Here is a 24,580-nt window from a genome sequence, read left to right on the forward strand (position 1 = left end):
TCCCCGTACAGTAAAGTGGACCACAAGAATTCACTGAAGTATTTAATAGCTATTGGGAGATCCCCACCCCCCAGGAGCTAGGGATCTTTCTGGAGCCTCTTTTATAAGAGCACTAATCCTACTCTTAAAAACTCTCATGACTTAAACACCTCAGAATGGCCCTACTTACTAATACCATCACTTTTGGGGGTTAGGGTTTCAATGTATGAATTTTGGGGGACATATTCTGATCACATCACTGTCTATAATGAACAGGACGAAGGAACAGAAAATGTCTTGGAGACAGGATATTATGGTATTACCCAAACTTTCCCAAGATGCAAATGCTGCCTAGTAGAAGAATGTAGACACAGAGAAGATGATCTATATGTTCATCATTGAAAAGCAATCCCTAAAGAGGAGAGAGTTGCTTCCTAAAGGAGCAGAGTATGCAGCTCCCAGAGCTGGAGCAAGGAGAGTGTGGGGTTCCTGGGAAGAAGCCAAGACTCCATCTAGAAGACAGTGGTGTCCCTCCAACCTGGTTTTCTAGTATCCCTGAAGATTATCTGTCAGTGTGTACAGATGAGAAGCCATTTCAATTCAGTAATGAATTCCCAGAGTGCTTTCTAATATCTGCCCCAACTTCCTCCTCCTTCCATGGAAAGAGAGTAGTGCTTTAATGGTATTTCTTTTCTTACTGTTCTTGCAACTTGATAATAGCCCCCCAGGAAAGAGATCCTGGGATAAATTGGAATTCTTTTTACTAGGAATCACTTCTCTTTCCTTAAATCTGTTACTCAGTTAGGAGCAGTCCCCAGCCTCCATTAAACAATATCCTAACTCACCAAACACTATTGGTTTTCTGGATTCTCCCCCGTACATACATGGTTTTTAAGGAAGCTAGAGCAAAACAGGTAGCTCCTGGAAACCCAGGAAAAACTTGTCTGGATCAACATTTAAAAGAAGCAATAGTGGTTTCTAAACTGCTGGAAGCTGAACTCCCTATTGCCCTTCAAAAGCTCCATAATCTAAACTCTCACCCACCTCCTTTCTTTACCACCTGGCTTTCCTCTCTGCCTTGTTTCTGTGACAGTAATGGATACATAGGAGACTCTACAGAGTAGAGCTGAAGCCCTCTCTGAAGGAGACAGATGGGTCTTTCCATCTTGTTTCCCTCAGAATTTGGACAAATGTCACCCAATCCCAACCTTTCCACTTGATCTTTTCCTCTTCGCCTCCTGCTGCTTTTTGCCACCTTCCAGTTCTCAAACACTCAGTTTCTTTATCTTCTATATTCTTCAAAAGCAGTCAGTTTCTTGCTATGATTTATTACTTTTGCCAAGGAGAGGTGAATGATTGGCATCCAGGCTCAGGGAGCAACCCTTGATAAAAGCCCTGTGTACAGAGAAGGAAGGACAAAGAGCCTGTGAAAAAGCCTCTTTCCAGACTTGTTCCTCAGAGATTCTCCATTAGATCAAGACATTTCATGTTAGTGTTTTTTAATTGTAGAAGAAACATATGCATGTTTTAAAAAAGGCAAACAGTGAAGAAAGATATCCAACCAATCTCTCTCCCTGCATTCATTCCCAACCCTCTCCATTACTTCTCAGAGGTAAACATTTGACAGTATTTTTTTAATGTTTATTTATTTTTGAGAGAGAGAGAGAGAGATGTGGGGAGGGGCAGAGAGAGAGGGGGACAGAGGGTCTGAAGTGAGCTCTGTGCTGATCGCCCAGAGCCCCATGTGAGGCTCAAACCCACGAACCGTGAGATCATGACCTGAGCCCCAGTCAGATGCTTAACCAACTGAGGCATCAAGGCATCCCTTGACAGTATTTTTTTAATCTTGCAGAAGAGCGTACACATCTGCAAGGGACATATATACATTTTCTTTTTCTTTCCTTTTTTTACACAAATGTATGACAGGCAGAATTTTGGTTTACCTTTTCCAATTAACATGTCAACTCTGCCTTTTCACCATACTAGCACATACAGATCTACCTCAATCCTGTGCACTTACTTGGTATTCCATTTGCATACATGTGAGTGTTTTCAATATGTGGCATATTTCATGTGACTTATTTTTATCTTATCTATCTTATTATTTTTAAGTAATCTCTATACCCAATGTGGGGCTTAAACTCATGACCCTCAGATCAAGAGTAGCATGCTCCACCAATTGAGCCAGCCAGGTGCCCCTCATGCGATATATTCTTTTAGGAAAGACCTTCCACAACACTTTTTAAGTTCTCCATTAACGTAAATTTTTTTGAGACTTTGCGATAATGTTATTTATAATTTGAAGAAACCCAAGTCTCCTCCTATTAAATTACTTTTCTTCTTTATTCTTGTCCTTTAATCTTATTTGCGATTCACCATTATTATCTTTGGAAATCCAAACCTTTGATCATAGTTCGCAAACTGGTAAACCAAATCGGCACGGCAGGGGAACTGAGGCTCGGGATGAAGCAAAGTGTAAGTAAGTGGCCATTGACAATGAAACTCTAGCACACATTAAAATCACCTGTGAAATAATTTGAGTCAAGGGAAAAACATAATTTAATTTACCAAAATCCTTAATAGACATAGGTTCTAAGAACCACGGCGGGAAAACTAGAACTTTTAATAGACTTACGGTGTTAGATGGTGACGATGACGATGACAACAGTGGTCCCAACAAAGACTGGCCACATCTAGGTCCTCAGGGTTAAAATAATCATCTTTTGTAAAAAAAAAAAAAAAAAAAAGTATTCTTAGTGTGTGAATCAGTGAATATTTAAAATTTTGTGAATATTTAAAATTTTGTAACAGGTTTAGAAAATTCATGCTAAGAAAAAGAGAATCTGTAAAAAGGTTACTTGAAACGTCATGGGATTGCCATTTAACAAACGACATCCTGTGTCTGGGGAAGGGTATGATCTTTCCCTCCTTCTGCTTTAAACTTCCACTGGAAGAACTTTTATAAACATTCAAAAATCTTCAGATAATATCAGGTTAAGATTTTCAAATACATAACATAAATAATAAATCCATAAATTAAGGCGCACAGAAAGGTAGTCTCTAAGATTGTCAGATTTTTCTAAATTTACTTGTTATTTTTGGCATCTAAAGTTTTGTCTTGTACATGGTAGATACTTAAAATATAGACAAATTTTGATTTGACTTTACTTTCGTAGGCGGGTCTTGGGGCCAGGATCAACACATTGCTAGAATCCAGCAGTCATATTCCAAGCAGGGTCACACCAGTAGTCTGAGTTCTCAGGAAGACTACAGAGAATAATGTTTGCGAACTAGTTCACTCGAAGACGACTAGAAGGAACTTTTCCATTCGGTGTGAAATTCTTTCAAGAGTTTCTTTTCCTGTCTCTTCCGTGAAATTTTTTGTGGTTTCTGAAACCCATTCCTGACAGTGGTAATGAAAGTGCTGAGAAAGAAAGTATGACAGTTAAAACAAGACAAAACAAACCCCATAACCATTGGTTTTCCAACATGCTTACCATGAGAATCTCTCATGCATTTTTTAAAAGCTAATGTAAATTGGTGTTAAATTACAGATTTTCCAAAGTGTAAAGGTCTTTCAAATATTATTTAGTCTACTCTCAAGAGAAAATTCTTGAATCCTCTCCACACCATTAGGATGTTACTCTATTTCCACTAAACACTGAACTTCTCAGCAATATTTTCTCCAAACGGAACTGGGTATAAAGGGCTGAACCATCTTCAATAGACTCAGAACTAGAACCACCCGCTGCTCCAGAGATGGCAGGGATAGGTATCAGGGTACTAGACTCATCTGCTGGTTCTGGGAGAAAATTCAGACTGGCCGGCAGAACCCAGACTCACAATTACGGTAACCTGTAATAAGTGCAGAGTTGGGGAGTACGGTGGTGGCAACCCCAGGCGGTAGTGTTTGGAGACACAAGCTGATAGGATAATCGGTCAGGAAGCAGCTCAGTCTGTAATGAGTTTCAGGGGCAGGGTTCTCAACCACATACTCTGGTCTATAAAGCCCCTAAACTCAACCATTCACCTGCACCTCTGCCCTCAAAATGTGCCAACTTCCTTTTCACCTTTAATGTCCCATCACTCTGGCTTTCTTTCCAACCACAGAATGCCAAGATCCCTTGAACCCCAGAGCCTTGGTCATTCAGATGGACCCTTAAATGTCCTCCCCTTACAAAGGCTTTTCCAGGAGACTCTCTACTACATGATTCCATTTTAATTATTTGCATACCCTTGAGACTTGCCTCCTCTATCTATCTCCTCACTAATATAAGCTCAATGAAAGGAGGGTATCTATTTGTGTTATTCCTTGTGGTACCCAATAATACCAGGCACTTTTATAAGTTCCTATCATATCATGGGGGCTTATTACACATTTTAGATGAGCGACTGAATGAACAAATGAACAAATAAACTGTTAATAAACAAATTAGACGGATAGGGGACTGGCAAAATGAAAGTTTCCATAACTAAAAAGATATGAAACCAAATCCTTGACTAAATAACAGGAGCTAGGGAGAGGAGGAAGGCTGTCACCAGATGCGAAAGTCTTGATAAATGCAGGGAATGAGCACGGGTGGCAGGAGTGAAGTGGGGGAGGAAGTTGTGCTGAGTAGCTTGACTCTCAGTGGAGAATAAAGTATTAGAAGATGACAGAAAAGCCTGGGTTTGGACATTGTAATGGGAGAATGCCAGCCAACCCTCCTCCTTGTTTTGAGAAATGTGGGAGAATAAAATAAACCTCACTCAAGAGGACAGAGGGGGCACATTTTAGTTTGGTTACAGTTAAGGGAGATTTGGATAAAGCCATCTGCATAAAAGTGGATATAAAAGAATTTGTTCATGGTGATATATGGAAAGCGAGGAGGGGGAAGACAACATCTTTAGGAGACATGTGGTGGGAGTGAAGAAGAGTCTAGCAGTAAAAGGGCAGAATCACCTGAAGGATAACGGGAGAGAAAAAAATTTTTTTTGAGATGTAGGAACAAAGAGATGATAGTCATAGAAGAAGCGATGTGCCTCAAATACGGACTTTTGCTGCAAGTTTACAGGGAGCCCAGCAGTGCCTGGTTTAATCTCAGAGAAATGGTCCCCAACTGTCCTGCATGACAATTTAGACTCTGATCTGGGGGTAGCTTCTTAAGACTCACACAGAGAGAACAGCTTTTCACCAAAATGCTAGGGAATGGTGATTTGGGACCAGGCACTGGTACTGGGAGGTTGCTAAGAAGGCACACTGGACTAAGAAAAGAATAATACATTTCTTTTCCGTTCTCTAACAGTCCACATGGTTCTTTAGCCTACTTACTCTTCCCAGGTGAATAAGGCAAACCTGGTGGACGGGTGCTGGCAGTAACCAGTTCACTATGACCTGTCCACCCAGACTCCATAACCAAATACCCTCCTTGTAGTGAGGTGGACCTCAAAGGGCACACCAATTCTCCTAAGGCAAGAGAAGATCATCGACTCACTGAATACAATCCTTGGTCTAAAACTGAGCATTAATACGCATTCTTAAATCATGTACAACACAGTTATTTGTTGTCTCTTCCCAGCGTTGCGATATAAGAGGCAATCCCTCACATTAAACATTCATTCGGGGCGCCTGGGTGGCTTAGTAGGTTAAGCGTCCAACTTCAGCTCAGGTCATGATCTCACGGTTCGTGAGTTCGAGCCCCGCGATGGGCTCTGTGCTGACAGCTCAGAGCCTGGAGCCTGCTTCGGATTCTGTGTCTCCCTCTCTCCCTGACCCTCTCCCCACTCATGCTCTATCTCTCTCTCTCTCTCAAAAATAAATAAACATTAAAAAAATTTTTAAAAATTCATTTAATGGGCACACCTTATATATAAAGGTGTTTTACATATGCTACTCAATTTACTTGTCTCAACAATCTTGAAAGGTGAGGACTATTCTGCTTTTACAAATGGGGATGCAGAGTCTCAGAGGGGCGCACTTATTAAATACACGCACAGACACGATGCACCCGACCCAAAGCCTATGTTCTTTCAAGCACCTCTCACCTCACTCTGGAGCCACACACCAAAATGGCTCAATTTCACCGAAATGGTGACAGTTTGAGTCAGAGCAATGCTGCTTTTTGAGAAAGGTGGAGGAAACATGTTAGTTGGATGTGGCAGCAGTTGGAATTTTGGGGGTTCAATCCGTGTTTTTTTGAATAACCATGTCTCTGCTGCCTCACCACCCACTTCTGATCAACTTGGTGGTCACTGAGCAAAAATTGGACATTTGTCAAAGTACTGCCAATGCTAGCACATACCTGGGGGAATAATGGAGGCAGAAGTCAATACAATATATCCAGTCTAACGACCTGTGGGAGATGAGAGGAGAAGTCCGTGTGAATTATGCTGGTGATTCTGTCCAGAAGGAGAACAGGAGGGGAACAGAAGATCACGGAGGTACTCGAACTTGAGCTGGGCTTTGTGGTGATTTCGCTTATGAAAGAGAAACTAGAAAATTTGTTCTTGAGTAATGTTTCCTGTAAATGACCAGGTTTTTTCGTAATCATTTGATCTGAGTTGGAGTTGGCTTAGGAACGAAGTAGGGTGGCTGCAATAAGGGAAGGTGGAGTGTTTTCCTGTCTGCCCAAATAAAGTGTATTCTTTTCATTTGGGTAGCTGCATTGAATCAGGATGCCAAGGAAAGCCCCCTAGTTTCTTATAAGTTGGGGGGAAACAAAGGTAACAATGGAATGGGGTCTATTCTCAGTCAGGTTCCTGAACTGCGAGAGAGAAGTCACTAGGGGTCCTGCGGACGTCAAAGGTGTGTGTTGGCCACAGCTGCTCTGCCTGAAATAAGAAAGCGAAAGCTCACGGAGCCCGGAGAGGCCCTTTCCCCCTGTCCGGAAGCTGCTGCTTCGCAGAGTGGGAAGCCCTAGACCTCAGTCCACCCAAACCACTGCAAGCGCAGGGCAGTGAAAAGTGCAGGGCGGTGAAGAGGCAGAAGCATCCGGGCCCGGCCAGGGCGCCCCGTCCACGGCACGAGGCCCATGGATAAGATTCAGGCGGTGCTAAACTTGCACCTGCAGCATCCCCGCGCGCTGGGCTACGGCCTGGTGACGCTCCTGACGGCGGGCGGGGAGCGCCTGTTCTCCGTCGCGGTGTTCCAGTGCCCCTGCAGCGCCGCCTGGAACCTGCCGTACGGCCTGGTCTTCCTGCTGGTGCCCGCGCTGGCGCTCTTCCTGCTGGGCTACGTGCTGAGCGCGCGCACCTGGCGCCTGCTGACCGGCTGCTGCGCGCGCGGCGCCCGCCCCGGGGGCTGCGGGCCGCGGCTGCGGGCCGCCCTGGTGTGCGTGCAGCTCAGCGCCACCGCCGCCGTCGCGCCGCTCACCTGGGTGGCCGTGGCGCTGCTCGGGGGCGCCTTCTACGAGTGCGCGGCCAGCGGGAGCGCCCCACTGGCGCGGCTGCTGTGCCGGGGCCGCGACGCCGCCTGCGAGGCCCAGCTGCCGCTGGCGCCCTGCCACCAGGCCCGGGCGCCCGACGCGCAGGACCTCCTGAAGGAGCTCAAGGCCCAGTCTCAGGTCAGGCGCGGGCGCTGGACGCGGTTGGGAGGATGGGAGCGGGGCCGGCTGGGCCGGTGCCCTCGCCCCAGACACGGGACCCCAGGCGACAAGCTGGAACGGCGACAATTTCAGTAAAACGAACGAAAAGGAGGGAAGGCACCTGCTCTGTGCCGGATACCGCGCCTGGCCGTTCAGCTCCCGTCCTACCTTACTTACTCTCTTTTTAGCCAGTACACCAAGTACAGATCAAGTTGTTTGTCCGGCCGGAAGAAGGCAGAATTGTTACAATAAAATGGGCCTCCCTGGCTCTAAAGCCCCCGCCCCACACTGCTTCTGGGCATATAAAGCCCGGAGACTCTTGAAAATGAATGCTTGTTTCATTGGATTTGCCGAAATTCCACGTGTTGAATTCTAGCCGAGTGACGAGTAAGTAGGCTTTTCCCTGGGCCCTCGACGGGACTTGGAAAATGACCTGTGAAGTGGTTGAGGCGTTTGGGAGGTTGTCTCTTCTTTCTCTTTAAGAGACTAAGACCTAAAACGGTTGCTTGTTCATCAGCATAACTGTGAGTAGTTCAACCTTTATGTAAGGATTTAAAATTTTGTTATGAAAAAATGTCACTAAGTTGCTGTTTTGTTGTGTTTTCCTCAGGTGCTGGGCTGGATCCTAATCGCAGTTGTTATCATCTTCCTTTTGATTTTTACATCTATCATCCGATGCCTATCTCCAGTTAGTTTTCTGCAGCTGAAATTTTGGAAAATCTATTTGGAACAGGAGCAGCAGATCCTTAAGAGTCAAGCCACAGAGCATGCGACAGAATTGGCCAAAGAGAATGTTAAATGTTTCTTTGAGTGCTCACATCCGAAGGAGTACAATACCCCAAGCATTAGAGACTGGCAGCAAATTTCATCACTATATACTTTCAATCCAAAGGAGCAGTACTATAGCATGTTGCACAAGTATGTTCATAGAACAGAGAAGAGTGAGAGCATCAAATCTAAAGAAGGAGATACAGTGATTCCCATTCTTGGCTTTGTGGATACACCTGGTATGCACACTACTGCTGACTTATGACCTTATTAATGGATATGAGGAAAGTTCTTTTGAGTTATCGCTTCGTTTTTAAAAAATAAACTTTGGTATTTTTGTGACTTTTTTTCCGATTTTTCAAGTTGTGGAAACAATTTTAAATCAAATAAAAAATTGAGAACTTTACCTATTTATTATGTTAGTTATGAAAAAGGAAGCAAAGTCAAATGATTCTGTCCAAGGGGCAAACTAGAACTAGATCAAAAGTTTTACACCCCTGGTTTAGGGTCCTTTTCACTGAATAAGAATGCTGTCAAATAAAAGACTTTAGTAGCAGAGACAGTAGCAGAAACAGCGGGAGAATGATTGAACTTTTGACCTTTCTGTTAGGTTATCTGATGTTAGTTTCAAATTCACTTTCTTGAAGATAATACATTGTTTCAAACTTTAAAATACCGCCTCTGACGGCTCTAATGTGGGTACTAAACAAACAAAAAATTATCATGAACAGGAAAGTCAATTTTTTAAAAATACAAAATATGGAAAACGATAATTGCAAGCCTAACTGTTGGTTTCAGTTTGTAGGGTCAGAGGGCAGATTTTAAAACTTTATTTTGGTAAATTTCAAATATGCACAAAAGTAGAAAGGATCATGTTCTGAGCCCCTGTATAGTCATTATACAGTTTTGACAGTGTAGGGAAGTCAGATGAAACCCATAGCATGCAAGTAAATATAGAAATAGCAATTGTGGCCTGATTTAGAGTACAGGAGGGGGCTGGGAACTCTGTGAGAAACTGAAACCTGAGGAACGGAAGAGCATTTCAGTTTGCGGAACAGCATGGCAAAGACTAAGGTGAGAAAGATCTGAGCGCAGCTGAAAGCCTTAGTTAGAGGTGACTGGAAAAAAAGGAGCAAGGGACAGGTGGTGCGGGTCCTCGATTTCATGCGAAGGGTTTTGGTTTTCATCCCATGAGCATTTTAGGAAGACTGTTCTGATTTTCTTGTGGAAAAAGGAATGGCATGGGGGAAGAGACAGAGCCAACATGGAAACAGAAAGATTCGTCAGGAGGCCACTGCAGTGAAAATAGGTAGGAGTGAATTTGAAGTGGGTCGATGGTGATGAAGATAGCAAAAGTGGATAGAGTCAAGGTAAATTTTGAACATAGACATGACAGGATTTGTTAATGGAGAGAAGGGAAACATTTATTGAGAGCCACAGTATCTGTAGACAAAATTATTTATTTTTTAATGTTTATTTATTTTTTGAGAGACAGAGAGCGTGTGAGCGGGGGAGGGGCAGAGAGAAAGGGGGAGACACAGAATCCGAAGCAGGCTCCAGGCTCTGAGCCATCAGCACAGAGCCCGACGCGGGGCTCAAACCCACAAGCGGTAACATCACGACCTGAGCCGAAGTCGGACGCTTAACCGACTGAGCCACCCAGGCACCCCACAAAATTATTTTTTTTTTAAGTTTATTTCTTTTTGAGAGAGAGAGAAAGAAAGAGAGGTGGGGGGAAGGGGCAGAGAGAGAGGGAGAAAGAGGGGATCCCAAGCAGGCTCTGCACAATACGGGGCTCGAACTCATGAACTGTGAGATCATGACCTGAGCTGAAATCAAGAGTCGGGTGCTTGACAATATCAGGGGACATTAGCTTGTCATTCCTGCACATCTCCCAAATTTATGGGTGTCTTGTGCATTTAAAAAAAATAAAATATGAAAACTTTAAACTGTAAAGGAATTGAGCACTGGGCCTATTTAGCCCTTCTTCCTCTCTGAACAGATCTCTGTCTTGGGCTCTATTTGCCCTTTGTTGCACAGGATCATTTAAAAGAACTTGTCAGCAGAACTGAATATCCTGTTAGTGAGTCTATATTATAAGAAGGTTAGTGGCAGAAACTACATGATCAGTTTTATTTTCTATTCCCTAATGAATAATTTTGAAAATCGTATCATCCTTACTTTTATTTTTGCTACCTTTATTTCATCTTCCCATTTCTTTTGTATATTCTTCTCTTTCAGTGCTTTTCCCCCCCTCTGGTCTAACATGGGCACTTACATCTTATAGTATATTGTCTCCATTTTGTTTACTTCCTCTTGCACAGTCTTTATTAATTGTTCAAGTATATATGCTTAAGAAAAAGATGATAACAATAGAGAACTATGTGAAGTAAAACGTACTCTTACCTCATTCCTTTGCAATATAGTTTTACCAGAGGAAGCCATAGGCTCTGTGTCTACACAAATATTATCGTATTATAAATGTGGTTCTGCAACTTTTTCACATTAAATATCATTGTTCCATGTCCCTATATAACAGTTTCTCTCATAAAAAAGTCCGCTGATTAGAATTTTTAGAATTAGAAAAGAGTTATGCTTCCTTTTTTGTTAAAAAAAAAAAAACACATATATATAAACACATGCATTCATAAAGTATATAAAGATAAGCAAAAAATTGTCAAATTTGGTCAATTCTAAAGACTAATAATAAGGGAGAGGAGTTTTTCTTTAAGTCTTATGTGTTTTGGGGGCACCTGGGTGGCTCAGTCAGTTGAGCGTCTGATTCTTGATTTTGGCTTAAGTCATGATTCCAGGGTCATGGATTGAGCCCCCATTGGGCTCCATGCTGAGTGTGGAGCCTACTTGGGATCCTCTCTCTCTCTCTCTCTCTCTCTCTCTCTCTCTTTCTCTCTCTTTCTATGCCCCTCTCCCCCGCTCTCTCTCTCTCTCTCTTTCTCTCTCAAAACAAAAACAAAAACAAAAAAACAAAAAAACCCACATAAAACCAAAAAACAAAAACAAAAACAAAAAAAACAACCCGCTCCAGAACAAACAAACAAAAACCTCATGTGTTTTTGATCTTTGGATGTTTTTTGTAATGAATAATAAATGTTAACTGTGTAGTTAGAAAAGATTAAAAAGAACCCTTACAATGGTGTAGGGCTTTGCAGTCAACAGGAAGTTTTATATCTTTCTCTTCAGTTCATTTTTACAACATTGTAGGGTACCCACAAAACACATCACTCAAACGTACAAGTGAGGAATTGAAGGTTGGAGTGGTTACATTACTAGACCAAGGTCATACAGTCAATGGCAGGCAGAACTAAAGTTAGTGGACTGAGCCTGTCTGGATAGTGTGGTTCAGAGTGGCCACCTGTTGTCCTTATTACTGGGCCTGTTTTGTCCCTTTTTAGCCCATGTGCCCTTGTGAGCAGAAAAAATGCAGATGTCCTTAGTGACCCCTACTATTTTTCATCTCATCCAGGAACTTGGCAACTCTTGATACCTGAGACCACTTTGAATAAACATAGGGAATCAGGACACAGAAGTTATTTCATGGTGGGCATATGGCCACCACTATTTGGTAGGACACACTACTCCTTGGAGTCCAGCCACAAACAGGCCACATCATGGGCTTATGAAGCATTTCTCCACTGGGTGTATACAGTTGATCCTTGAACAATTGGGGCTTCAAAGCACTGACCCTTGTACAGTCGAAAATCCATGTATAACCCTTGACTCCCCTAAAACTTAAGTACGAATAGCCTATTGTTGACTGGAAGCATTCATGATAACATAAACAGTTGATTAACACATTTTATATGTTATATGTATTATTTACTGTATCTAAAGAAAATCATAAGGTGAGAAAATCATAAGGAAGAGAAAATACATTTACTGTATTATACTGTATTGAAAAAATCTGTGTACAAGTGGAGCTGTGCAGTTCATATTTGTGTTGTCCACGGGTCAACTGTATTTATTTGCTGGCTCACCAACTGATTCTTTATGATCACCCTGGCTTTATGCTGCCCTAAAGGCTTCAGCTTAGAAGAGATTCAGACACAGCATCTGCTAATAATATTTGCTGCAAAACAACCATATTGTTCTAAGAGATGACTCCACACTGCATTGAGTTAGGCAAGATGATACAGTTTACAGCGCCTCATAAGATTAGGCATGATCTCTTTGCTCCATCCAAAGCCATAGATCAAAATATCAATGCTCTACAAACTAAAGAAGCAAGTCCTGAGGGAGCATCTGCAAACAGAATTATATACAACTGTCTACATTTGTAGACAGATGTCTACACAGTGTCCCCACAAATGTCTCTGGCTGGAAAACATCTGGGAACCCCTAAGTTTCACAACATCTTACCTACCAGGTGGCCTATTGTAAAGAATTCTTCCTAAAACAAAGATTGAGAAATACCCCCCTGTCTGAGTCAGCCCCAGCCGCCACTGCCTATTTAGTCAGCAGCAAGCTTCCGTTGGGTGCTTACCATGTGTCCAAAACTGGGTCTGCCCTGCAAGCTAAGCCTGTAGTTGATCTTATTTTGTCCCTTCCTCCTCATTGCCGCCTTACGAAATATCTCCTGTGAGTTGCAATATAAGAGCTGTGGAAGTGATTATATCATATTCTTATCTAAAGAAAGAGACCTGTATCAAAAAAGGGGTATTGTCTACCAAGATCCTTTGCCACAAGGAATAAAACATGAAAAACTTCTGAATGCAAGAAATCTCTATAAAATTGGGCAATTTATTGTCATTTGTCAAAAAATTGTGTGTTATCAAACATAGAGAAGAGTATATGAAACATTTGTGTACATTTAAAAAAATAATTACACAGTAAACATCTACGTAACCGCCACAGAGGGGAAAGAGAGAGGACATCTCCAGCAACACAGAAAACACCTGCCCGAGTGTCACTTCACAGGGTCAACTCTCTCTGCCTAAATGTGGGCGGCAGGCGGTCGGGGGCGCCGGGGGAGATCATTCCCTTACTTTTTTTTTTTTTAAGTTTATTTAGTTTTGAGAGAGAAAAGAGAACAAGCAGAGGAGGGGCAGAGAGAGAGGGGGACAGAGGACCTGAAGCAAGCTCTGTGCTGATGGCAGAGAGCCTGATGTGGGACTTGAATTCATGAACTGTGAGATCATTACCTGAACTGAAGTCAGATGCTTAACTAAGCCACCCTGGTGCCCTCATTACCTTACTTTTATTTATAGTTTTACCACCTATGTGCGCATTCCTAAATTATTAATGTTTATTTTTGTCTGTTTTGGAACTTTGTGTGAATGAAATCACTTTCTAATTGGTTCTCTACGAATTGTTTTATCATCTTTTTTGCTTTTATTTGATAGATTCATCCATAGTATGCCTGGAACAACTTATTTGTCTTGATTGCTGGATAGTATTCGACTACCTGAATATACCACAATCTGGTTATCCATTTAACTGCTGATGGACATTTGGTTTGCTCCCGATTTCCGGCGCTTGTGAGCAATGCTGGAGTGACCGTTCCTGTATTTGAATTCTGGTAGGTAGGTATGTGCAAGTGTTGCTTCAAGGTGTGTTCCTGGAATAGATGAAAGCATGAGGTCATGTATATATTCCAGTTTGCCAGATAATATCAAATGTTTGCCATAAGCGTTATACCAATGTACGCTACTATGAGGGTTCCCACTGCTTCTCACCTCTGCCACACTTGGTATTTCCAATTATTTATTGTTTGTCACTCTAGTGAGTATGTAATGGTATTTCTCATTGTGTGTTTAATTGTCATCTCCCTAACCATTAAAGGTTTTTGGCATCTTTTCCTAGGTTTACTAGTCATTTGGATATCCTCTTTTATGAAATGCCTATTTAAGCCTTTTGCCCATTTTTTAATATTTGGGCAAATATTGATTGATTTGCCCAATATTGGTTGACTGATTTGCCCAAATATTGATTGATTTGGGCAAATATTTCCTATTGATTTCTATGATTTCATTATTATTCACTCATTTAGACTAACAAATATTTATTTAGTGCCTGCTTTGCTTCCAGCATGTACTAGGTACTTGGGATACATCAATGAACCAACAGCAAAGACCCTGACTTTGTGAGGTCTACATTCTAAGGGGAGAGAGAGGTAACAAACAGTAACGATAATAAACAAGCAAATAATTGAAGGTAAGGAAGAGAAGAATACCGTGAGGAAAAAAAGAAAAAGGAGAACACTCTAAGAGGCATTAGAAATGCTGGAATTTAGAGAGTTGTTGGCCTCACTGAGAAGTCACCTTTGGGCAGAGACTGGAAGGGGTGAGAAGTTAGCCAGTAGATCATAAAAAGCATTTGGGCCAGAATAAGGGCTTTGGGTTTTACCCTAAATGAACTGAATAACCACCTCACACATTCCCTACAAAGCCTAAGTCAATTGATTACTGAGCAAGACCATTGGATACACCGGGGTAATCAATGGAAGGCAAGAACATGCTGATTCCAAAAAGAGGAAGTGATACTCCCTTTTAGACTATAGATGGCCTAGGGGCGCCTGGGTGGCTCAGTTGGTTAAGCGTCTGACTTTGGCTCAGGTCAGGATCTCACAGTCCATGAGTTCGAGCCCCGCGTCGAGCCCCGCGTCGAGCCCCGCGTCGAGCCCCGCGTCGAGCCCCGCATCCGGCTCTGTGCTGACAGCTCAAAGCCTGGAGCCTGCTTCAGATTCTGTGTCTCCCTCTCTCTCTGCCCCTCCCCTGCTCATGCTCTGTCTCTGTCTCAAAAATAAATAAAAACGTTAAAAAACATTTAAAAAAGACTATAGCTGCCCTGGAATTAGAAAAATGATGCCCAAGACTTAATAGCATATGTTACTGTGGAATTAAAGTCAGGTGAAAAGTATATGTGTATGTGTGCATGTGTGCATGCGTGTGTGCGTGTGTGTGTGTGTGTACATGAGTGTGTGTGTGTGTGTATGTACATGAGTTCTTTTATGGTGCCTTTAGTACGTTTTTGATAGTTTTTTTTCGTTTCTTTTTGCTAGGAGAATATTAATTTAAGAAAACTTGGTTTGATAAGATTATTAATAATGGGGATAAATGAGCTTATATACTCAAAAGAAATTGTATAATTACAAATTGCTTTTAAAACTCTGCAAATCACTTTAAAGTAATTCTCCTTGTCAAGTTTTGGGCCTCATTAACCAATCCCCTCATGGTCACCATCATCTTCTTAATATATTCATTTTCAGTCATTCAAGAAACATCCAAACATATATTGAGGATACCTACTGTGTGTGGGAGTCTTCATAATACCATGATTAACAGCTTAGTCACTGGAGACAAAGTACTGTAGACTGGGTGGCTTATGAGCAATAGAAACTTATTTCTCACAGTTCTGGAGGTTGGGAAGTCCAAGATTAAGATATCATCAAATTCCGTGTCGGGTGGGTGCCCCTTTCCTGTTTCATAGATAGGGGTCTTCTCACATGGTAGAGGGCACAAGGGAGCTCTCTGGAGTCTCTTATATAAGGGCACTAATCCCATTAATGAGTTCTCTGCCCTTATGACCTAATCACCTCCAAATTCCATCACACTGAGTGGATTATGTTACTTGAGAGAACACAGAGCTTGGGGTACCACCATCGTATAACAAATAGTAATCAAGCCTGCTCTTTGTCCAAGAGGGAAACTATTTCACCTCTCAATGTTGCTTGCTGCAAACACACTCTGAGAAATGGCCTGGGTAAAAAGCAATCATAGCCTTGCATTCTTGGCATACTAGTGAGACATGTAGGAACGTGCACATAATTTTCTGTCTTTCAAGCCCCCTTTCTTTTTTTTTTTTTTTTTTAGGTTTATTTATTTTGGGGGGGGGGGGGAGAGAGTTCAGAGTAGGGGCAGAGAAAGGGAGAGAGAGAGAATCCCAAGCAGGCTCCGCACTGGCAGTCCAGAACCTGACATGGAGCTCAGACTCACAAACCATGAGATCATGACCTGAGCTGAAACCAAGAGTCAGACGCTTAACCAACTGAGCCACCAGGCGCCCTCAAGCCCTCTTTCAAATCATGCTTTCTATTCAAAGCATTCCCCGATGACATCCGTCCACATAACTTCTTTCCTGAACTCTTAATGACTTCATCTCTGAAACTCACTGTAGCACATGGTCACATACCTCTTTGTGTCATATGAACTGTGTTTTCTCTCCTCAGCATGATTTTATGCCTTATGAAGACTTAAAAAAAAACCGATTGTCTTACAAATGTCACAATACAGCAACACAACTGATAAAAACAACTGAGAAAGACCAAATATTTTTAAAATTTATTGAGATAAAACATTTTATTTTTTAATGTATATATATATATATATATATATATATATATACATGTATATGTACATATAATGTATATGTATATATATATATATATATATATATATATATATATATGGGGAGAGAGAGAGAGAGAATGAGCAGGGGAGGAGCAAAGAGACATTGAGAGAGAGCAAGCTCCACACTGCTGTCAGGGCAGAGCCTGACGTGGGGTTGATCTCAGGAACCATGAGATCATAACCTGAGCTGAAATCAAGAGTTGGAAGCTTAACTGACTGAGCCACCCAGGCACTCTGGCACTGCATTTCTTAAAGGCTGATTATAGAGTAAGAAAAATAATTGTATAAATATATTTAATATTTTACTTACATATAGTAAAGAAACAAAACTTAATAGACAAAAGTTTGTTTGTTTGTTTATTTTTTTCCAAGGAGTACGCATCAACAATTTGGGTTTCTGATGTTCTACAGAACACAGTTTGGGAAACATTACCTTAGATAATGAGAGGCAGATGGAAAATCAACTGTTGTTTGGCTTACTTCATAGTATTCTTAAATCACATGGTCTATCCAAAAATAGCAGCTTGAATAAACTCAAGTCTGAGACATGGTCAAGCTGTAGGGCAACTTATTTCAGTGGCCAAACAAGTAGATGGATACATTCCGGATTCATTAAATGACGCTTTATTTCACAGAGACAAGATCGTCATCTGTCTAGGCATCTTTAAAGGTACTTAAAAACGCTTGGAGAGAGGGCAGTGCATAAAATCAAAACCAGATGTTTTTCCTCTCAAAAATCAAAATAATCTTAAATCCTTTCTCAGCTCCCAGCTCTGCTCAAGATTTCTTGATGAGATGATTGTTCCTATTCAATTCATATGCAATCCAAGAAGACTAACTTTATTTTTTATTTTTTTATGTTTGTTTACTTTTGAGAGAGAGTGAGAGAGATAGACAGAGTGTGAGTGGGAGAGGGGCAGACAGAGAGGGAGACACAGAATCAGAAGCAGGCTTTAGGCTCTGAGCTGTCAGCACAAAGTCCAATGTGGGGCTCAAATTCACAAACCTTGAGATCATGACCTGAGCTGAAGTCGGATGCTTAACCAACTGAGTCACCCAGGTGCCCCTAAGAAGACTAACATTAAATGAGTTCACATTCTTTAACTTTAAATCTGTTTGCCACTGTTAATACCAACAGAATTCCACAATTTTCCAGCCTCATGATCACATCTATCCCAGCTAGAAACTGCCTATCTCTCCCTGCAGGTACACAAGGAACCTCTTCTATCAAAGTTTTTTATTTTCCTAAAATCTAAACCTTTATTACAGGTCCTCTATGTTCTGACTCCAACTTGAGGTTGAACAATTTACACTTATTAAAATCAGTGCTTGGTAAAGATGATTGTTGGCAGTGAAAGACAACTGAAAGAGGTACTTCTGGTTAAAATTGTTGGTTTGAAAGTACGTGTTCCACCACAATAAAGCAAAAGTATAGAGATCTTTTTTTACATCAGAAAGCAAATAGGGAACAGGAGAGAAGAAAGTAACACAATTTTTAGAAGTTAGAAAGCAGATGGTAAATGGCAATTTTCCTAATGGACCTGAAAAATCTAAATCCCAAGCCAGAACTTGAGAAAGATAAGAAATGAAATGATTTTGGGGTGCCTGGGTGGCTCAGTTGGTTAAGTGTCTGACTTCGGCTCAGGTCATGATCTCACAGTTCATGAGTTCAAGCCCCGCATTGGGCTCTGTGTTAACAGCCCAGAGTCTGGAGCCTGCTTCAGATTCTGTCTCCCTTTCTCTCTGCCCCTCCCATGATTGCGCTCTGTCTCTCTCTTGAAAATAAACATTTAAAAAAAAAAAAAAAAAAAAAAAAGAAATGAAATGATTTTTACCATGGAATTTGTCAAAAAAAAAAAAAAAGCTCAGGAATTAGCAGCACCAGTCACCTCTGGTGGTGGGGGCAAAAAACAGCATTGGTTGAAAGCTTCTTTAAGAATTGGTCCCTCAGGGGCGCCTTGGTGGCGCCTGGGTGGCACAGTCGGTTAAGCGTCCGACTTCAGCCAGGTCATGATCTCGCGGTCCGTGAGTTCGAGCCCCGCGTCAGGCTCTGGGCTGATGGCTCGGAGCCTGGAGCCTGTTTCAGATTCTGTGTCTCCCTCTCTCTCTGCCCCTCCCCCGTTCATGCTCTGTCTCTCTCTGTCCCAAAAATAAATTAAAAACGTTGAAAAAAAAATAAAAAAAAAAATAAAAAAAAAAGAATTGGTCCCTCAGATCTCTGTCCCCATTCCAAGTGGCTGGACAACTGCTTCTCTGTAACCTAGAGAAAGATGGCAATTTCAATCTCTAGATACAGTTTTTTGAGCAGATTTTTTCTATTAATTTCTATGTTTATTTATTTATTTATTTAAGAAAATGTTTATTTACTTTTGGGAGAGAGAAAGTGCGAGCTGGGGAGAGCCAGAGAAAGAGGGAGACAGAGGATCTGAAGTAGGCTCTGTTGCCGGCCCAGAGCCTGATACAGGGCTCAAACCCACAAACCAGGAGAGTTGAAATCAAGATTCAGATGCTCAACCAACTGAGCTACCCAGATGCCCCTAGAAGAGATTTCTGAACTGGGGAACACTAGGCTAGTTGAAGGCAGAGTCAGTATATTGAGCAAATGGGAATTAAGCTAAAATGTACATACTGAATTTTTTTTTCCCCCTAGCCTTCTTACCCAACCTGGTTTCCAGAATACTGGCATTCAGGCCTTTATTCTCTGGGCAGTAGGTCAGAGGATCTATATCTAGCAAATCTTACTGCCCAAGAAAAGATATTTCAATAAAACAACACATTTTAAGATTCACGTTTAAGTGCCCCCCCCAGTTATTATCCTATGTTGTAGTCCATAACCTCCAAACTCTACCAAAGTTCATATTTTATCCAATTTGAGAGGCTAACCAAGGATCTGCAGAGATTTGAAAAAAGTATGAAAGACAGAAGTCAAAACAAAGAAAAAGGCTACTTAGAAGAAGCAGAAATTATATTTTTTAGAAAACTTAAAAAAAACCTTACCATAATGATTTTAGAGATATAAGAGGAGACATTACATACATGAAATGAGAATAGAATGGTATTAAGAAACCAATTGGAGAACAAAAGAGTTCTTGGAGATTAACATGACAGCAGAAATTAAAAATTCAGTAGAAGGACTGGAAGATAGACTTGGAGGAAATCTCACAGGAAGTATGGATGGAGATAAAGAGATGGACAAGAGAGAAAAGTAAGAAAAAAATTAGAAAACTAGTCTAAGATATCTGTCATCCTACTAATAAGATTCTAGGAGAAACAGGAGAAAGAGGTAGGATAGAATAAGATATCACCAAAGAAATAACTCGATATGTTTTCCCCAGATGAAAGGACACGGATTTCCAGATTGAAGAGTTCCATCGAGTGATCAGTACAGTGGAAGGATACAGACCCACAATGAAGCGCATCATGGTGCAATTTTGGAACACTGGGTTCAGGTGTCCTTGTGAGATTGTGCTATGCCTTGTGAGATTGGGCTCTGTGCTGACCACACGGAGCCTGCGTGGGATTCTCTCTCTCCCTCTCTCTCTGTCCCTCCCCCTGCCTCAAAATAAATAAATAGACAAAAAAAAAATATGATGGCAATTCAGCCCTCCATAACAAGATTAGCCCCGGGTGGGTTAGTCAAGGGTTAGACAGGAAGAAAGTCAAATTTTTGACAAAATTATGAGTTTTTAATATTTCGCTAAAAAAAAAAAATCACTGCAACCTCTTTCAAATAATGTGTGGTGGCTTTACAATGGATCCCCAGATTCTGTGACATGCCTACCATCAAGAGGTAGAGATGAATTCTCTCCTTTGGTTGTATGCTGGACTTACTGACTCACTTCTGAAGAATAGAAAAAAAGTGGAAAGGATGATATGTGCCTTCAGAGAATGGACCGTAAAAGGTGTTGCAGCCTCCTTTCTCTCACTCTCTCCTGGACTGCCCTTTTGATGGAATTCACTGCCAGGCTGTGAGGATGATGAAGCAGCCCCTGGAGAGGCCCCTGTGGGGAGAAACTAAAACCTCCTGCCCACAGCCATGGGTGTGGACTGTCTTAGAGTAAAATCCTCAAGTCTTCATAGGGCTGCAGACTTCAGTGATGTCCCGATTGCAGCCTTGAGGGAAACCCTGAACCAGAACCACCCAGCCGAGCTGTTCCTGAATTCATAGCCCACAGAGACTGTGAGATAATAAATTGTCACAAGTCGCTGAGTTTTGAGGATATTGGTTACACAGCAAAAAGTAACTAATACATAGCCTACTGAAATTTGGTAACTCGACTACTATAAGGTCCACCCTCCCTAACGTTCCTAAGTGACATTACATCTCATTTTCTCCACCTGAGCATCATAGGCTCCTCTTCTGCTGCTGGCCATGAGGCAATTTTTCAAGAGCGTTTTAGAATGTACTCATGAGTAAAAAGAGCTATAACTTTGATGGGTTAAGGAAATGGAATTTGAATATGCCCAGCCACTGGCTGGGGAGAACCTCTCCTTCCTTCCTGTGTGCAGTTCTCAGCAATATTAAAATCTCAGTTTAAATTTTGCGTCAGTTTTTTTCCCCCACTGCAACAGCTAAGTAGGGAGACAACATCAGAAGGCTTGAGACTTCTTTAAGAAGATACATTGATAGAAAAGTTAATGTACTGAATAATATTGAGAGAAGATATATTCAAATGGGAGAAGAGTTTGAAGATTAGTGATAAGAATAGAGAAAGCTCAGAAAATGTGAAAATGATTCTATTGTTAACTCCAGGGAAATCTAGTCTTGGTATGCTACATGGTCCAGTGGTCTATAGTGTTTACACAGTCATGGTAGTGGAACCTCAGAATACTGGTCTAAGTCCAATTCCACATAATAAGAGGGAAGAGGGTCAGGAAGTTTGTATATGTGTGTGGTTAGGATGAAGGCTGGGTGTGAGAAAGCCTTGTATTTCTATGTGGAAATTTAAAAAAATGGTGCCTCAAACTGAAAAATCAAGAAAGAGCTTATATAAGCATATTATGGACAAAAATGAAGTAGATTCCAGAAGAACCGGTTGACAAGAGTAGAAAGGAGGTGCTGATATGAAGCAGGAAATGGTGGAAAGCAGCACTGGTGAAGGTCAAGGGGTGGTAGGAAATGATTTATATTCTTATCTGGCTCTTTAAATTGTTTGTGTGAATACATTTTTAAAAAGTAAAACTTAACAAGAAAAGAGAAACAGGAGAATTACTAAAATAATCATTAAAATGTATGGTGAGAATCTGCAAATTTACCAATGTTACTATTGGTGCTTTACATCTTTTGGAGTGCCAAATTCTCTTTCAAGTGTCCTCCAAATAAGGTTCTCACATCTACAGAGAGGAATATCTACTTATTAACTTCTGCTTAAGATTTTTCCATGTTTTCTGAAGTGATTAAAAATAATCACTTAAATAATCATTAAAAATATGACTGGACTCTTAGTGATTTGCTCTTTGAGAAGAATTTTTTTGTGTTCTGAGATGAAACAAGGTCTTTTGTTATCTATTTAATCAGTTCTTGTGACTATTTTGTTTTCTCTATTGATGTAGAGTATGAAAAGCAATATTCTAACTATTGAATAGGTTTTGTTCATTTTAGCCTTGCCTTCTCTTTGCAATGTCACCCAAAAGTTTTTGAAGCAGGAGCCAGTTTGATTTAATAAATATTTATCAAGCATCCATTAGAATATCATAGTCTAGTGAGGGGGGCAACCCCATAATCAAAAAACTATAATGCAATGAAATTTGTGTGAAGATTATTAATGTTTATACATGTCCGAGAAAGAGTAGAGTGATAATTTTTCTGGGAGCTGCATCGGATATTTATGGAATGAAGCAAGATATAAACTGACTAAAGAGTTGTGAGAGATGATAAAGGAAGGTTTTAGAGAACATGAGCCCTGAAGAGGTTTTGGGAAGATGAATTGTTTGTCAGGTGTACAAGCAGGGGAAGAGCATTCCAGGAACAAGGAAGGCCATGTGAAAAGGCACAGAGGCACGAACAGCATTGTGTATTTAGGAACCGAATTACTTTAGCATTGCCCTGAATGCAGGCTGGACAGCAAAGCAGAGGGCCACTCACCGAGGGCTTCATTTGTCATCATAGGGAACTTACACTTAGCCCTGTAGACAATGGAGAGGCAGTAAGGAAATTGGTGATACCACTGGATATAGATGGATCATTCTGGTGAAGGATTTTTAAAGTAGATATTATGAAAATTATATAAACACAGAGAAATGTGTTTCTCTGTGTAATGAACCACTATAAACATAGATTTCAGAATTGTAAACATTTTAAAAAAGTGCTTATTATGGGAAATTTCAAGAATAAACATAAGTAGAGAAAATAACATAAGGAAGCCTCTTGTACCTCTAAGTCAGTTTCAACAATTATCAACTCATTACCAATCTTATCTACTCTCCAACACACTTCCCTCCATTCCCAGATTATGTTGAGACACATCCCAAATGTCATACAATTCCTTCTGTAAAGTATATATTTCAGAAAAGAATACATAAAACATCCACAGAAGGTACACCACCAAGAGTGAACCATTATGTGAACTACAGACTCTGTGTGATTATGATGTGTCAGTAGAGCTTTGTGAGTTGTAACATATACCGCTCTGGTGGAGAATGTTGGTAATGGGGAAAGCTGTGCATGTGTAGGAGCAAGGGATGAAGGGAAAAGTTCTGTACCTTCTCCCCCAATTTTGCGGTGAACCTAAAACTGCTCTATAAAACCAAAGTCTCAATTAAAACAAAAACGACTCCAAAAAGCAAAGTCCTCAATATCATTATCACACTTAAAAAACAACAATAATTTCTTAATATCATCAAGTATCCAGTCAGTATTTAAGTTCCTACTTGCCTCATAAAAGTATTACTTGTTTGAATTGGGATTCAAATAAGGTCCATATACTATAAAATTGGTGTGCCCCTTAAATGTCTTTTTTAAAATATAAATTCTCAGGGCACCTGGGTGGCTCAGTCAGTTGAGTGTCTGGCTCTTGATTTTGGCTCAGGTCATGATCTCATGGTTCATGAGTTCAAGTCCCTCATCAGGCTCTGTGCTGGTGGTGCAGAGCCTGCTTGGCATTCTCTCCCTCTCTCTCTCTTTCCCTCCCCCATGCTCACTCTCTCCCTCTCTCTCTCTCTCTCTCTCTCTCTTTCTCTCTCTCAACATAAATAAATAAACATTAAAAAATAAAATATCAGTTCTTTATTTTAGTCATTTGATTTGTTGCTTAGAAAAATTTTAATTGTGGTTAAAATTTACCATCTTAACCATTACTAAGTGTACTTAGTAGTACTAAGTATTTCACAATGTTGTGTAACCATCACCACCATCCATCTCCAGAACTTTCAGCATCTTGCAGAACCAAAACTCCATACTCATTAAACAATGACTCCCCAAACCCCCTTTCCCCAGCCCCTGACAACCGCCATTCTATTTTCTGTTTCTATGCATTTGACTACCCTAGGTACCTCATGGAAGGTTCATCCATGTTGTAGCTTCTGTCAGAATTTCCTTCCTTTTTAAGGCTGAATAATATTCCATTATAAGTATATATCACGTTTTGTTTATTCATTTATCCTTTGATGAACACTTGGGCTGTTTCTACTTTTTGGTTATTGTGAATAATGCTGCTGTGAACATGGATGTACAGATATATCTTTTTGAAGTCCTGCTTTTGATTCTTTTGGGTGTGAACCCAGAAATGGAGTTGCTAAATCATATTTTTAGTTCAATTTTTAACTTTTTGAAGAATCACCACATTGTTTTCCATGGGGCTGCACCGTTTCATAGTCCCACTAACAGTGCGTGCACAAGGATTCTAATTTCTTGACTCTTCAACATACTTGTTATTTTCTGTTTTGTTTTTTGCTTTTTTGTTTTCG

General features: G+C 40.9%; 1 protein-coding gene and 2 long non-coding RNA genes across 5 annotated transcripts in view; 1 reads left to right on the forward strand and 2 right to left on the reverse strand.

The window, feature by feature from the left end:
- LOC131514743 (uncharacterized) overlaps positions 1–24,580 on the reverse strand; it is a 37,592-nt gene that overhangs the window by 6,617 nt on the left and 6,395 nt on the right. The window contains exons 1-4 of one of the 3 annotated variants that reach the window (XR_009263251.1): positions 6,261–6,787; positions 3,148–3,403; positions 2,615–2,699; positions 1,188–1,374 (exon numbers count right to left, since the gene is read on the reverse strand). This is a non-coding gene — a long non-coding RNA (uncharacterized LOC131514743). Of the gene's footprint in view, positions 1–1,187; positions 1,375–2,614; positions 2,700–3,147; positions 3,404–6,260; positions 6,788–24,580 lie in introns of those variants that run through there. The other 2 variants (XR_009263250.1, XR_009263252.1) reach the window with 2 other exon arrangements.
- CALHM6 (calcium homeostasis modulator family member 6) lies at positions 6,986–8,715 on the forward strand. Its single transcript, XM_058735038.1, has 2 exons — positions 6,986–7,520; positions 8,152–8,715. Exons 1-2 carry the CDS (start codon positions 6,990–6,992, stop codon positions 8,572–8,574), a joined length of 954 nt encoding a protein of 317 aa, XP_058591021.1. The 5' UTR covers positions 6,986–6,989; the 3' UTR covers positions 8,575–8,715.
- On the reverse strand, positions 13,625–16,343 carry LOC131514744 (uncharacterized). The gene is made up of 2 exons (XR_009263253.1): positions 15,575–16,343; positions 13,625–13,884 (listed from the first exon to the last, which is right to left on the reverse strand). It is a non-coding gene; the product is annotated as an uncharacterized LOC131514744 (long non-coding RNA).

This window comes from Neofelis nebulosa, chromosome 6 (assembly GCF_028018385.1).
Source record: "Neofelis nebulosa isolate mNeoNeb1 chromosome 6, mNeoNeb1.pri, whole genome shotgun sequence".
Lineage (NCBI taxonomy): Eukaryota > Metazoa > Chordata > Mammalia > Carnivora > Felidae > Neofelis > Neofelis nebulosa.